This window comes from Hippocampus comes, unplaced genomic scaffold (genome assembly GCF_001891065.2).
Source record: "Hippocampus comes isolate QL1 unplaced genomic scaffold, H_comes_QL1_v1.1 scaffold520, whole genome shotgun sequence".
In the NCBI taxonomy this organism is placed as follows: Eukaryota; Metazoa; Chordata; class Actinopteri; order Syngnathiformes; family Syngnathidae; genus Hippocampus; species Hippocampus comes.
Genome location: NW_017804880.1, coordinates 5,615 through 20,297, shown reverse-complemented (window position 1 = coordinate 20,297; position 14,683 = coordinate 5,615). Strand labels below are relative to the sequence as shown.

Below are 14,683 nucleotides of genomic sequence, written 5' to 3'. Positions count from 1 at the left end.
CCAGTTAGCGTAAGGTTTTTAGCCTTCGAGAGCTAACTATGGCCATCGAGGACTACAAAGCGTCCCGTGGGTGTTTTTAGCATGATAAAAAGTAAAGTAAATGTCCGTCGAGCCATAAGCAATTTACTCTGAGCAGCTAATCGGATGCTACGGATCTAGCTTCAGTATCTACACACATAGACAGTGAGGTCTATGTGGCCTCTTGGCCAATCGGAGGCCAGGATGATGCTCGGTAAGCCAATAGCAGAGCAGCTATGAGTATGTTGAGCCCAGGAAACTCGCAGCTGTGACCGAAATAAACATCGTTCACTATGTAAACCAGTGTGGTGGTTGCTGTTGCCTTTTTTCGAACGAAGCAGTAGAGGTCGCTGTTGGATAAGACTTCGTTGTAGTGAATGTCTTCGCGAGGCTGGAGCAGACAAAATGATTTCGTATAACGCAACAGGGGGTTTTTCGTCGTATGGGGGGCAGGAGAATGGGAATTGTGTTAATGCATGAAGATTTTTTTCACATAAGGGGGTATTTTCGCCCATGCAGGTTTCGTTCTAGAGGAGTTTCACTGTATATATAGATAGATAGATAGATAGATAGATAGATAGATAGATAGATAGATAGATAGATATAGATATATCTATCTATCTATATATCTATATCTATATATACGGTATATATATCTATATATCTCTATATCTCTCTCTCTATATATGTATATATAAAGTATTTGCGGATTACCTTGGGAAGTTCAAATCCATTATAGAGCCTTCCTGCGTTCCAACCTTTGGGTTGTCGTACTCCATCTTCATATTGAGGTGGAAGCCACCTTTTTAAAGGGATGTTGGCTGCTCCCCAGAGATGATTGTTCCTGGCAAAAAAAAAACAAACATGAAGACTGACATTTGATGAACAACATTGAAACCTCAATAGTTAAATGCCGCTGAATTGAAATGCCTCTCAATTTAGTCCGACACCACCATCATGGATGGCATCATTTGACACAGTGAAAAATCACACAAAAGTTTGGTTACACCAAAGATTAACTCTGGGTGTGGTTGGCTTTCTGTTCACCTTTTGGCGACATTTTATGTCACGAAGAAGGACCAGACTCAACAAGTGGATCGAAATAAATGCTTACTGAGCCTGGTTGTTTGAGAGGGGCCAGTGATGCAACTGCCTCCTTTTGTTACTCCCTTATTTGAATGCCATGTGTGCCTTGTAGTCCTTTAATGTAAAATGGTGAACAAAGAACAGCGCACATAAGGCATTGGTGGAGTTGGCACTTAAGGTCACGTGTCATAAGAATACACAAGCAATGACAAACAATCAAGATGTTATTTTACATATATGATGCAATCAGACTTGTTTTGGCTTACTGTTGCATTGCCCGCACAGAGTGAGCACATTGTTCAACTTGTGGATCCATATTGTATTTGGTGGCATATAGCCCACCACATTTTAGATGGACCCTCAATGTAGTTGTTTTTTTTTCCACTTTTTGAGATTTGTGTGCGCGGTCTGGTAGTCGACTCATTTGCGTCAGCCTCACAGTGCAGGGGTGCAGGGTTCAATTCTGGCTCCACCCTTCCTGTGTGGAGTTTGCATGTTCTCCTTGTACCTGCGTGGGTTTTCTCCGGGTACTCTGGTTTCCTCCCACATTCCAAAAACATGCATTGCAGTTTAATGGAACACAAAATTTTCCAGAGGTGTGAATGTGAGAGCCGATGGTTGTTTGTCTATGTGTGACCTGCGATTGGCTGGCAACCAGTTCAGGGTGTCTCCCGCCTACTGCCTGAAGACAGCTGGGATAGGCTCCAGAATGCCCCGCATGCTTGTGAGGATAAGCGGATCAGAAAATGGATGGTTGGATGAAGATTTGTGTGCATCAACGCATTGACGTCACTTAACGACAGTACCTGTTGTTGCACATGCCGTTTATGGAACGATACTTGCTGAGGTAACTACACTGGGAAGTAGCCGGATGCCCTGGAGGTGGACATCCTGACAGCTCTGCGATCAGCTCCACGTGCTCCCATGAAAGCAAATCTTTGAAAAAAAAGAGCATTTCATCAGCGCATCGGAAAGAAAAATAACGCTTGACTGAGAGGAAGTTAAAAGATTAATCGTCTTGCCTCACGTGTTTTTTTTTTTTTTTACAATTAAAATATGATCTTACCTGTTGCTGTGATATCCCTTTTGTACCGCTGCTTCAGTTTTTTTTGAAGGCCTTGCAGAGTTAATTGGAAAACCTCAGCAGCATGTCCTATCTCAAGGGTCTCTGTCTCAGTTTGTCGACGAAATGAAAAGCCATGCACGGAGGACACGCGTGAACTTCGTCTATGCACACAAATGAAAAGAAAACCAAAGTTCTACAGAATGTGGCTCCTTTTGGGCAGGCATTTTTCCACCGAAACGGTGACAGACGATAGGATTCACTTTGCTTGTTGTTACCTTTGTATGGTTTGAAAGGATTTTTCATCAAGCATTTGACGACTTTCTTCATATGATGACATAATCAATTTTTGAATGGATGTAGCTGTAAGGTAGATAACAACACATGATTTGATTTGAACGAGTGCATAGTCTCTGTCAGCGAAAATCTTTGCACAGCGAAAGCTGATTCAGCTCAATTTATAAACATAAGAGAACAGCATCTGACCGATAAAATGTAAAGTAGAATTTATCTAACAAACCAACTAAATATATACTTCTCATTATTAATTTGGTGATGGCAATTACTCGTATCGGGTTCATCATACAGCAAAAGAGAAAATGGAAGCAAAAAGCATTCAATGAGAAGGTGTCTGTCAGGAGGTGTAAAACATCGTTTAATTCAAATGTGTCTGCACCCCCCCCCCCGCCAACCCCTCAAAAAATATTGTTACAAAGCAAAGCCTCCAGGACAAGGGGTTCTTAACCTTGTTGAAGGTACTGAACCCAACCAGTTCATATGCACATTCACCGAACCCTTCATTTGTGAAAAATTTTACAAATTCAAAACATTAAAAAATGCATTTCTTAAAAACAGAAAAAAGTAAACACAATTACTATACCGGTAAGTACAAAGTATAAGTTTTTTAATTGTGCACAAAATGAACCAGCCAGATGGCCAAGCGGGCATGTCATAACTAATTGACATGTTGAGTCGGGTGTTTCTTAACCTCCATGACAGAGGCTTTGTCAAACCCGAGACTGATTCACCGAACCCCTTGGATTCCATCGCACCTAGGTTAAGAACCACTACACCAGGAACTACTTAACGTCACAAACGCAGTATTTATCATGGGTGTGTACTTTTTCTCAATTTGCGTCCATTCCTAAAAACAAAAAAGTGGTGTTGCTGACAGATAAATACAAGAAATCAACCTAAAATGTGCAGTCGCTAATATTTTACTGTCTCTGAGAGTCATCGGCATTTCCCCTATAGCTTTTATTTCCGAATTCATTCGAATGAATAAAGGATACTGAAATGGGTGGTGTGTGTGTGTGTGTGTGAGTGTGTGTGTGTGTGTGTGTGTGTGCGTGTGAGTGTGTGTACTTACCGTTGAGGAAGTTGACCTCATCTGTTGACATAATTGTAGAAAAACTGCAGAAGACGACCATGCCGAAATATAACATTGCATAACAAGCCATTCTGTGTGGGCTAAAGTCAACAGTAAAACCTTTTGCACTTTTTACCTGTACACTTCAGCTTGGCATGTGTTCTTCATGAGCAGCCTATTACATGTGCCTGAATCAGTGGCCTAGCGCTTAAATAAACCATCCCACACTAGAGTGACTCTGAGATTCAATCTTGTCTTTGGTTGGCAGGGTGGGCGTTGTCACAAAACAAAAAAGAAAAAAAAAAGTTTGGGGTTTTTTCCCCTGATATTGTAGATTTGTTAGCTTCTGGAAGTCAGCAACAACAACAGAGACCACTGAACAAGAAATGGGATGCCGGTTTCAGACAGTTCTATCACTATGCTCTCTTTAATCTGATAAGACGCAAATACATCAAAATGGGTCAGACATGTTGTGAGAGCATCTAATAAGGGAAACTTTGTCCAAGTGATTTATGCATTGCATCGCATTTCAAACATACATCAAATGGCCTGCTTCGGTTTACTTCGGTTGTTCAATCATTTAAAAGAGAACATTTCTGCATTGTTTTCATCACTGATTTGAAAAATAAGTTACTCAAGAGTTTTGGGAAATACTGTCACTTGTTTTTGTTTTGTTTTTCCGAGGCATTATATAATCAGTCCGTTATGTTTTAAAATGATTTTAATGTGCCCTGCTGTAAATTGGTTGTTCATCAATGCATCCATTTTATCCTCACAAGGGTACTGGAGCCTATCCCAGCCGTCTTCAGGCAGTAGGCGGGGGACACCCTGAATCAGTTGCCAGCCAATCGCAGGGCACATAGACCAACAACCATTCACACTCACAATCACACTTAGGTACAATTTAGAGTGTTCAATTAAGCGACCATAAATGTGTTTTGGAATGTGGGAGGAAACCGGAGTACCCGGAGAAAACCCACACAGGCCCGAGGAGAACATGCAAACTCTACACAGGGAGGCCGGAGCCGGGATCTAACCCACGACCTCTGCACTGTGAGGTCGACGTGCTAACCACTGGACCGCCAGGCCGCCCGGGCATTTTTGTCCACAGGGTAAATCTGTCTAAAATCAGTTCGTGTTATTTAAGGACACGTACGTGGACCTGAAGAGGTTTGTCTTATGAGAATATGCTGGGCTTTCTCTGGTTCAATTGCAGACATCCATTCTCAGACATGAGCACATGTATGGTTTAAGACGTGACGTGCTGCTTTCAAATGTTCAGTGAGTTGTGTACATGGCTTTCTATGCGCGTAAACACAAGCCCTTGAAATGGCCTTGGATATGTCTTATCACACTCCACTGGAGACAACTGTGAGTGTCATGGCCTGCTGACTCTTGAGCATTGTACTTGAAATTCAACTTTGATTCCGCGCTGATGCAACTTCGAGAAGCCATTTGTGTCTGCAGCGAGCTGTTTATTCAGTGGGATGGTTAAATGACTTCTTACTTTTTCTTTTTGAGGTGAAACCCCACCAGAGGGAACAAAAAGTTATTTGCACTCCAGTCCATAGAAGTGGAACATTGAGACCAGACTAAAATGTCTTAGTCTGACGCGCAAAGAAAAAAAAAAAAAAAAGAATTGGAATCCAAAAATGAATTAAGAAAGATTAACATTTCAGTGACACCCAATATAGATGATGTCATTTGTTATGGACAGCTACTTATTGTAACAGTTATTTAAATTCTACCTATTTGATTAGATTTAAAGTCAATTTGACCGAATATTTCACTGTCAATCATTTGCTTCTAACAGCTGAATCAAGCCTGTGAGCAATGGTGGCCTCGGCCATCCATTATGGCATTGTCTGCTGGTCAGGCAGCATCTCGGCCCGGGACAGGAAGAGATTGGAGCGACTAGTCAGGAAGGCTAGTTCTGTCCTGGGCTGCTCCGTCGACACTCTGGAGGAGGTGGGCAACAGCAGGATGCTAGCTAAGCTAAAAGCTATGTTGGACAGTCCCCCCCACCCCCCCCACCCCGCCCTGACAGCACTCGGTAGCTCCTTCAGTCAGAGACTGTTACACCCGCGTTGCAAGACGGAGAGATACCGCCGCTCGTTCCTACCGACTGCTGTCAGGCTGCTGAATAAAAAATGAATAAATAAATAAATCATAAAATTATTTAAATGATATGACAACAAATGTGAATGTGAATAGTACTGTGACTATTGTATTTATATTGCACTTAATTGAACTTATTGACCTTATCCATATTTGTATTTATATTGCACTTAATTGAACTGTGTTTTCTTTTCTCTTCTTTCTACCCACAATCTTGCTGCTGAAGGCTGTAAATTTCCCCAGTGTGGGACAAATAAAGGATATCTTATCTTATCTTATCTTAATTCATCAACTTTTGTATTCTCAATGAATTTTCATGCTATTGTGTATGAGTACCAAGAGAAGATTTATGAACCCACTTCAGAAGAACAAGCCAAGCAAATCCAAGCCATGACATGATCACTTCTGCCTTTGTTGATGTCAGTCATTCATCTCACGATCCACAAAGGTTGCAACTTCTTGTTTGTTGAGCAAGTGTGTCACAGCTACGCTCGTACGCCGGGTTTGGGATCATGAGCAGATATTTTCTTCAGCCAAACTTTTTCCATCTTAACTCTGAAAAGATCCATCCATCTATTTTCCCCGCTTTGTCCTCACAAGGGTCGCAGCGGGTGCTGGAGCCTATCCCAGCCGTCTTCAGGAAGTAGGTGGGGGATACCCCGAAACGGTCGCCAGTCAATCGCAGGGCACACAGAGACAAACAACCAACAACCATCTACCATCTGCGCTCACACTCACACCTAGGTACAACTTTGAGTGTTCAATCAGACTGCCATGCATGTTTTTGGAATGTGGGAAGAAACCGGAGTACCCGGAGAAAACCCAGGCAGGCACGGGGAAAACATGTAAACTCCACGCAGGAAGCCGCAGCTGGAATCGAACCTGGTACCTCTGCATTTTGAGGTTGACGTGCTAACCTCTCGAACACCGGGCCGCCCTAAATAACGATAGTATATTCAAATATACTCACTTTGAGATTTTGATCTGACCTGTTCATACTACTTTGTGTAATCCAGAGAGGTGGAAAAAACAGCAATTTTAATACTTGGAAGATGGAGAGCCAATGAGTCGATTCACAAATTTGGTCCATTTCTAATACGATGATTCGAAATGTCCTGAAAAATAAAGAGACAACTGGAATATGAAGTAACACAGGTTGAACGGTTTGACCGTAGGAAACAGCAATTGACAAAAGAAACATGTTGAGATCTGTCAAAAAAAAAAAAAATCAAAAAAATTGTTAATGTTAAAAAATGTTAATTGTTAATGAGCAACAACCTCCACGGGGCAGGAGTGAAGGTCATGAACATACTAGTACAGGTCACACTCTTGAACATGCAAGCCACTCAATCGCAACAAGAATGAGAAGGCCAGGCTAGAATGTGCTAAAAATACAGCAACTAACTGAACAAATTTGAGGAGAAAGATCTTTTCAGGAGGCAGTCAAATGGTTAGCGCGTCGACCCCGCAGTGCAGAGGTGCGGGGTCCGATTCTGGCTCCGGCCTCCCTGTGTGGAGTTTGCATGTTCTCCCCGGCCGGACCTGCGTGGGTTTTTTTCCGGGTACTCCGGTTTCCTCCCACATTCCAAAAACATGCATTCCAGGCTGATTGAACACTCTAAATTGTCCCTAGGTGTGAGTGTGAGCGCGGATGGTTGTTTGTCTCTGTGAGCCCTGCGATTGGCTGGCAACCGGTTCAGGGTGTCCCTCGCCTACTGCCCGAAGACGGCTTGGATAGACTCCAGCACCCCCCGAGACCCTTGTGAGGATAAAGCGGATCGAAAAATGGATGCGTGGATGATCTATGGCTCATATTGTCATCAAACAATTCTCAGACCAAAAACCAGCGGTGAATGCCTGTGATCCTCGATCCTTCAGGCAGCACTGTATTATGTATAAAGTATGTATCAAGGATTATTCCACGTAGGCTGAGAAACACCACACAAACCGTTGTCTGTTAACACGGTTCATCCCTACCTCTACAAATGTAAGTTAAAACTCGACCAGGGAAAGCAAAAGCCATATACCGTATCAACAGCACCCAGTGCTTTACGTGGGCCAGTACAGGGTACCAGCAGTTCTCAATTTTACCCTTGAGCAGACCGGGACTTTTTACGGTGTATTGGGACTTTACATGAGTCCTCAAGAGCCTCTCTTCTTCTATTTCTCTCTTGTGCTTTTGTGATGCATGCCTGTCCCTTGTGAGGCAGTCTCACGTAGTGACGTGTCGGTCATGAATGAAACAGCTCTGCGAGGCGTCTCTTTGAAGTGAACGACGAGAGCCGGCTTCTCATCATTCACTTCAAAGAGCCTGCGTATGATTGTCAATCTGTCTCTGACTACATGGAGCCAAAGTGGTGGCAGTTACAGCACACTGAGGAGGGAGCGAGAACAGAAAGAAACGGATCAAGGAGAGACAACACTAGCACACAAGGAATAGTTGGGAAAATAAGGGACAGGGGGAAAATATCTGGACACATCTAAACTTTATTGACAATACAAAGGCAAAATGTAGAGTCTGCAATATTTGCTTCTAGGATAATAATGAAGGTGCCAGTGTCTCTCATGGTTCATTCAGAGCGAATCTGGGGTGAGCGTTTCTGGTGGTGCGATTCATTTTTAATGTAACTCGCGCGGATTCGATGTTTGGAGCAATGGGACATGGAGCCTCACATCAAAAATCCGCACATTTGCTTATTAGCCAAAGTTTAAAAAAAAAAAAAAAAAAGGAAGTATTTTTCTCACATTGCAATTCCTTGTTTACAGTAAGTTTTCCCCAGTGTGGGACAAATAAAGGATATCTTATCTTATCTTATCTTAAGTTGTTTGCACTGTACCAAGGGTAGCAACGGTGTTTCGTATGAACCAAAGTATTTAGTACCCCCGCCGGCCACCACTTGATTGCCAAGATCAAACATTTATTGTGGAAGGGCTTGAGGGACACGTACCTCAAAGAAAAAAGAAAGGTGCAGCAGGCAAAAAAGAGGAGCTCGGCCGCAGTCCCGGGAAAAATGTGGAAGTACTCGGCGGTGCTCTCTTTTCTCGACCCGCTGAAATGCTGCAGTTGTCAATCTAGCAATATCATGCCCCTCCCCTTCTCCGGTGCGGCAGGGTCTGTTAAACTCCCACATTCAAAAGTGAGTAAAACGAGGTGGAACGCTCACCCCACCCCGCATTTGGTCTGAGCGTAGCATAATGCAATATATATTGATGATTTGCCTGGCAACAAGAGAGTACCGGCACCTTTTTTTTTCTTTTTTTTTGCCCACTTAAAGCACTGACAGCACCCAAAAACGCCACCACCTTCTCTGGACGTGAGCTCATCTGAGATGAACTGGCACAAAGTTGAAAATTGTGTTGTGGTCTGACGAGTTCACATTTCATATACATTCTTTGTTGGGAAATCATGGACTTTGTGTCCTCCGGCCCAAAGCGGAAAAAAAAACCAAACATCTGAATTGTTAACAGCGCAAAGTTAAAAGAACAGCATCTGTGATGGTATGGCGGCCTATGGCAAGGGTAACTTGCACATCTGTGAAAGCACCATCAATGCTGAACGGTACACGCAGGTTTTGGAACAACACATGCTGCCATCCAAGCTATGTCGTTTGTAAGGACATCCTTGCTTATTTCAGAAAAACAATTGCAAAGCCACAGTCCACACATGTTACAAAAACATGGCTTCGTAAATCAAGAGTGTGAGTACTCGACTGCTGCGCCAGCAGTCCAGACCTGTCTCCCATGGAGAATGTGTCATGTATTATGAGATGTCAAATATGACAACAGAGACCCCAGACTGTTGAGCAACTGAAGTTGAACATCAAACGGGAATAGGAAAGAATCCCACCTCCTAAGCAGTTGCCCAACAATTATGTTCAAAAGAAATGTGACAGAAAGGGAATTTTTCGCCTGCGCCAGGTTTTTGGGAAAATATTACAGATATCAAATTTAGAATAAGTCAGTATTTGAAAAAAAAAAAAATCATCACTTTGAACATTAAATATCTTTGTTGTGTTGAATCTGCAGTCGTTTGAAGAAGATTTGCAAATCATTGTATACATTTTTTATGTACGTTTTACACAAGGTCTCAACTTCGTCGGAATTGGCGTTTGTACATCTTGCTCCACTCATGCTTGATTTTCTCCAAAGGGATTAAAAAAGTATCACTCCATCAATCAATTGATCAATCAATCACTCAATCAAACTTAACTATTCACATTTCAGCCATGTGCGAGCAGGGTCAACTGTAATGGGTTTATTCGATTACAAAAAAAAAAGAAGCAAACATACAAATGGAACTTCGATGAAGCCAACAAAGAACAGTTTCTCACTGGAGATTTTCATTTTGTCCATTTGTCGCCAATTTCATTTTAATTTTACTTTTTTCTTGCGTCAAGGTGTTGATGTACGACACATGGCACTGAACCAAGCATCATGGGTGCAGATCCAGTCAGATTTGTGTGCATTATACATATGAAACATATAAAGAGACAGAAGCACATATTGTGAACAAAACATTTTGAAAACTGCATTTTCTTTTCCCCTGACATTGTGCAAACCATGTCCTTTTATATGTGCATGTAATTTCCACCCAAGCTTTGATTGCATGGAAAGAGAGGGTCCATGGAGGCCACTTTGGCAGCAATAAAAGAGTGAATACAGTGGAGGACCGCCATTAGATTAGCAAACTCTAGTTCCTGGAAAAAGGTCAAGGACAGAGACACAGATTAGTTTGGAAATGAAACAACATCGGAGGTCCAGCTGCACTTTTCCAACACTTTTGTTTTAGATGATTCCAAGTTGCAAAATATTACTGCTCAAATGTTATCACTCCACGCATGTGTTTTTTTCTGCATGAAAACCATGTTCATACCTTCGTGTCTATTTGATTGCTTTCAGCATTCTTGAAAAGAAGTTTTACCCTGTTTTTCCCATCGTCAGAGGAGCCTTTCAGCTGAGAGAATTTATATCGCCATAGTAGCATCTGTAAGAGAACAACAAAATTAATAAAACACAGCAGGTGGCTGTGTTAGTCAATTTGATCATGTTAAAATAGGGATTCCCAAACCGTGTCGCTCAAGATCCAAATTAGAAATTTGGCAAACTATAAATCATTGCCATACAATCAACAAATGCATTCTGCACAATTTATTCACAATAATGGGACATATATTCATTTATTACCAACAAAGGGGCCTTTTGTTAGGATGTGTATGACTTCTTGACAACAAACTTCAATTTTCATTTGGCTGGTCTCAAGCAGTGGTCCCCACCCCCTGGCCGCAGACCGGCATTCGTCCGTGGGTTATATGGTACCGGGCCGCACGGAAAGATAAATAACTTACCATACTTCTGTTTTATTCATTTCGGAATCTAAAAGATGTGTTATTTTGAAAAACACCGGATCCTGTTATAGCCGTCTACAGTGTGTCACTCTTGATGGAGGTCAATGTGCGCTTCTCGATCATGTGATAGGTTACTGCTAAAATGAAACCCAGGAGCTTGCAAACTGAGTACAAAAACAAACGTCTTTGGGGAGGGGAGAAGGCCCAGCCAGGAGACAGAAGTGAAGCCTAAGCCTTTCAAGAAAAAGAAGGCTACATTTAATAGACAGTATCAGGAGTCCTACTTAAAAAAATACGGATTTCTCTCAACTAGAGATTCCAAACCCACTCTGCATAACATGCGGCGATGGTGAGTCGTATTTTTCATGCACTTTGAATTTGCGGCGTATCTTATTTTGAAGGCACGTTTAAATGACCAGAGAGTGTTGCGGCCAGATAGGACATTCCTTGTGTCATGATTCTGGTTTATTATTATGTTTCGAAAACATCACAGTGTTCACGCAGGTCATATCATGTTATTTTGTTGTATTTATCCGTCACACCTTAAAGGTTGGTCCCTGAAAAGATTGTCTGACATTAAACCGGTCTGTGGGGCAAAAAAGGTTGGGGACCGCTGGTCTAAAGGATGCCCACAGAGTCACAGCACAGACTCCACATGAAAATGCAACAGTGACTTTGAACCTGATAGAAATGTCATCCAACATGGCCAATCGCATGAGAAAACATTTCACATTTCAGGAAACACAGCGGAACCTCCAAATTTGAACATCAAGTCAACCAAATTTCAATAATATGGGACAGATGCCACCAAAGTCTTCCAAAAACTCAATGAGGTCCAGTCATGTGTGTCATCATGTGTGACCTCAAGCTAGATGTTAGCAAATCATTTTACTCATCACGAGACTCCAGTTTCGCTGGTGTTCAAGGATGGGCAGCCTTTCTTTTCCGTTGTTGTTTTTTGCTGTGCAGATTCCAAAGGAGGAACAGCTTCAACAAGAAGTGTTGAGAACAATATGCCAAAGTTCTGAAGTAAATAGACTCGCATTCGAAGCTGTAAGACGCCAGGGTGTCCCAGCGCAATGACTGAGTGTTTCATTTCCGTGCCAGTCAGGAAAACTGCGGCAATGGGCCAGGATGGGTGAGCAGAAGGAGCAGTGACTGAAGTTGTGGCAAGTGAAGAGAGGGAAAGTCCAGGCACTGGAATCGACTACAGTGAAACTCCTCGACAACGAAACCTACATGGGCGAAAATACCCGCATGTGTGAAAAAAACTTCATGCATTAACACTATTCCCACTTTCCTGCCCCCCATGCAACGAAAAAAAAACCCTGTTGTGTAATAGGAAATCTTTTTCTCTGCTCTTGCCTCGAGATGAGATTCACTAGAACGAAGTCTAATCCAACAACGACCTCTACTGCTTTGTTCGGAAACAGCAACAGCAACCACCACACTGGTTTACACATGCGCAGTAGTCCAGGAAGTATTTGTTATTGTTAGTTTCAGACGCAGCAATAACTTTGCATTGCTAAAATGGCTACAAAACGGACCTTTGGATGTCAAGCAGCTAAGACAAGAAGAGCTCTGACGCTGGAAGAGAAGGTAAAAGTGATCAAAATGAAAGGCGGAGGAAGCAAAATAAGACATTATCCCGGAAATTGATTTAAGTGAAAGTGAATGCTGATCGTAAATTTCGCAATTTCTTTGCCTTTTTTTTCTTCCTACACTGACTATGTGAAGTGTCAAATAAATGTATGCTCATACTTATTCACTATTGGAATAAAAATAAAGAGTACACATATGTTTGTGTGTGTGTTTGTGTGTGTGTGTGTGTGTGTGTGTGTGTGTGTGTGTGTGTGTGTGTGTGTGTTTGACGTCTGAGATCAAATTTGCTACAGTGAAAAACCCCCTGTTGTGAAAAATTTCTTGCTGCAAACATGATTTCGTTGTCGAGGAATTTCACTGTACTAGCTTTAGCAGCTAGCATGAGACAGGTTTAATAACAAGGAATGTCAGGTGATTCTATACCCTTTGTACACTATTTCCATTTGTTAAAGGAGTGTTTTATTATTTTGCTGACAATTTGTGACCATATTTTTGCACCTGTATGGCTGTTAAATCATATTTCAATCATTGCCTGTACAGTTATTAAATGTTTAATTGCAACAATTAGCCCCTAAAATGGATAGCATCTTGTTCCATCATTTGCAATTGGGATATTTCTTTTGGAATCTGAACATATCATGTCCCAGGGTGGATTGTGTTGGACCTTCAAGGTTCCACTGTATTCACCACATGTGATGAGCGCTGACAGTACCAGCATATCATCAAATCAATCATAACTTACATTTGAGGATCTGTCCAAACATACAAAGCCTGAGTCAAAATCTATGGTGAAGCACAGTGTATTCCCATGGATGCTGCACATGTAGCTTTTCGTCTGATGAGGAAAGAATACTTTTATTAACACGTTGATGTTTGCAAATCATACTAAAGAAATAGAGATGGACAGTATTTACGTGACATACAGAGGATACTCATGTTTTCCATGTAGGCCATGTTCAAAATTTGATGGCGACAAGAACAATTGCGAGCAAACATTAAAACCGTGCAAATAGCTGGTGAACATCGTAGCAAATGTTTGCAACCTTGAACGAACACTGATGAAAAAAACAAAAACAAAAAAACAAAACAACATTCGATACGTTAGCTAACACGAGGAAGCTTTTGCTGTTCAGTGAGATACGTATGGACTTAAAGGAGCATGCTTGGAGAATGAAAAACAATATTTAGTTTGTAGCCAATACAACTAGTTAGGTCACGAGGTTGACCAGGGATGTTCAAACTTTTGATTTGATTTAATTTTCTTTTCTGTTGGAGGACAAGAAGATCCTGCCGCACTCTGCACAAAGGAACTCCGGTGTATTAAGCCTCATGAACAATCACACGCGAGACAGGGTGCGTGTGTTGCTGTCAGGCATCAGAGAAACGGGAGTCTGTCACCGACAGACTCAGAAAGTCCGTCGGGACTGACGATAGTGACGATTCTGGTGATGAACAAAAGCCTGTTTCTGTCAGTGCTAACAGGCTGTCATTTTTTAAATGTTCCCATCATTCGCCAGCAAAACGAGAGTCCGTCACTGAAGGATGGACGGACCTTCTGTCAGCATTGATGGAATGACCACCTCTGGTAACAAGACGCAGATGGACTAAAATTATGCATACGCCTTTATGCTGCAGTAATAAAAAACGCGAATCATTTCAAACACACTGTGGTTCCTCCACTTCCAACAGACCACACTTGAAAAATTTTTTTTGAGATAAGAACTGCTGCACTGCCAATTGTTTGTTGTGGCTTGCAAGGAAAATTTTAAGATTCAAGCGCTTAAGGGAAACATTTCTGTATTTATTTATTTCATTATTTAAAAGAAATGAAAGGGGAAACAAAGAAGTTAAAAAAAAACTACAACTACAGTTGATACATACATAGATATTGGGTTATCAAAATTGAGAATATCAAAGCTGGATAAAATAGGACCTTGAAACTAAATGCAGTGATGGGACATTTAAGATACTTTTTCAGCATTTAAATACTATGTGTGTGTGTGTGTGTGTGTGTGTGTGTGTGTGTGTGTGTGTGTGTAAATATATCTATCTATCTATCTATCTATCTATCTATCTATCTAT

The 14,683-nt window shown here is 41.7% G+C and overlaps 1 protein-coding gene and 1 long non-coding RNA gene across 4 annotated transcripts in view; both read right to left on the bottom strand.

Moving 5' to 3' along the window:
* Positions 1-3,748, bottom strand: part of LOC109522865 (thyroid peroxidase-like) — a 5,995-nt gene extending 2,247 nt beyond the window's left edge. The window contains exons 1-5 of one of the 3 annotated variants that reach the window (XM_019881700.1): positions 3,537-3,748; positions 2,446-2,530; positions 2,171-2,331; positions 1,911-2,040; positions 733-862 (exon numbers count right to left, since the gene is read on the bottom strand). In XM_019881700.1, the coding sequence (XP_019737259.1) occupies positions 733-862; positions 1,911-2,040; positions 2,171-2,331; positions 2,446-2,530; positions 3,537-3,627 (597 nt within the window). In that variant the 5' untranslated portion in view covers positions 3,628-3,748. The remainder of the gene's footprint in view (positions 1-732; positions 863-1,910; positions 2,041-2,170; positions 2,332-2,445; positions 2,531-3,536) is intronic. The other 2 variants (XM_019881705.1, XM_019881713.1) reach the window with 2 other exon arrangements.
* Positions 3,749-9,894: 6,146 nt separating this feature from the next.
* On the bottom strand, positions 9,895-13,537 carry LOC109522859 (uncharacterized). The gene is made up of 3 exons (XR_002169641.1): positions 13,344-13,537; positions 10,528-10,638; positions 9,895-10,351 (listed from the first exon to the last, which is right to left on the bottom strand). It is a non-coding gene; the product is annotated as an uncharacterized LOC109522859 (long non-coding RNA).
* Between the last annotated feature and the right edge of the window lie 1,146 nt (positions 13,538-14,683).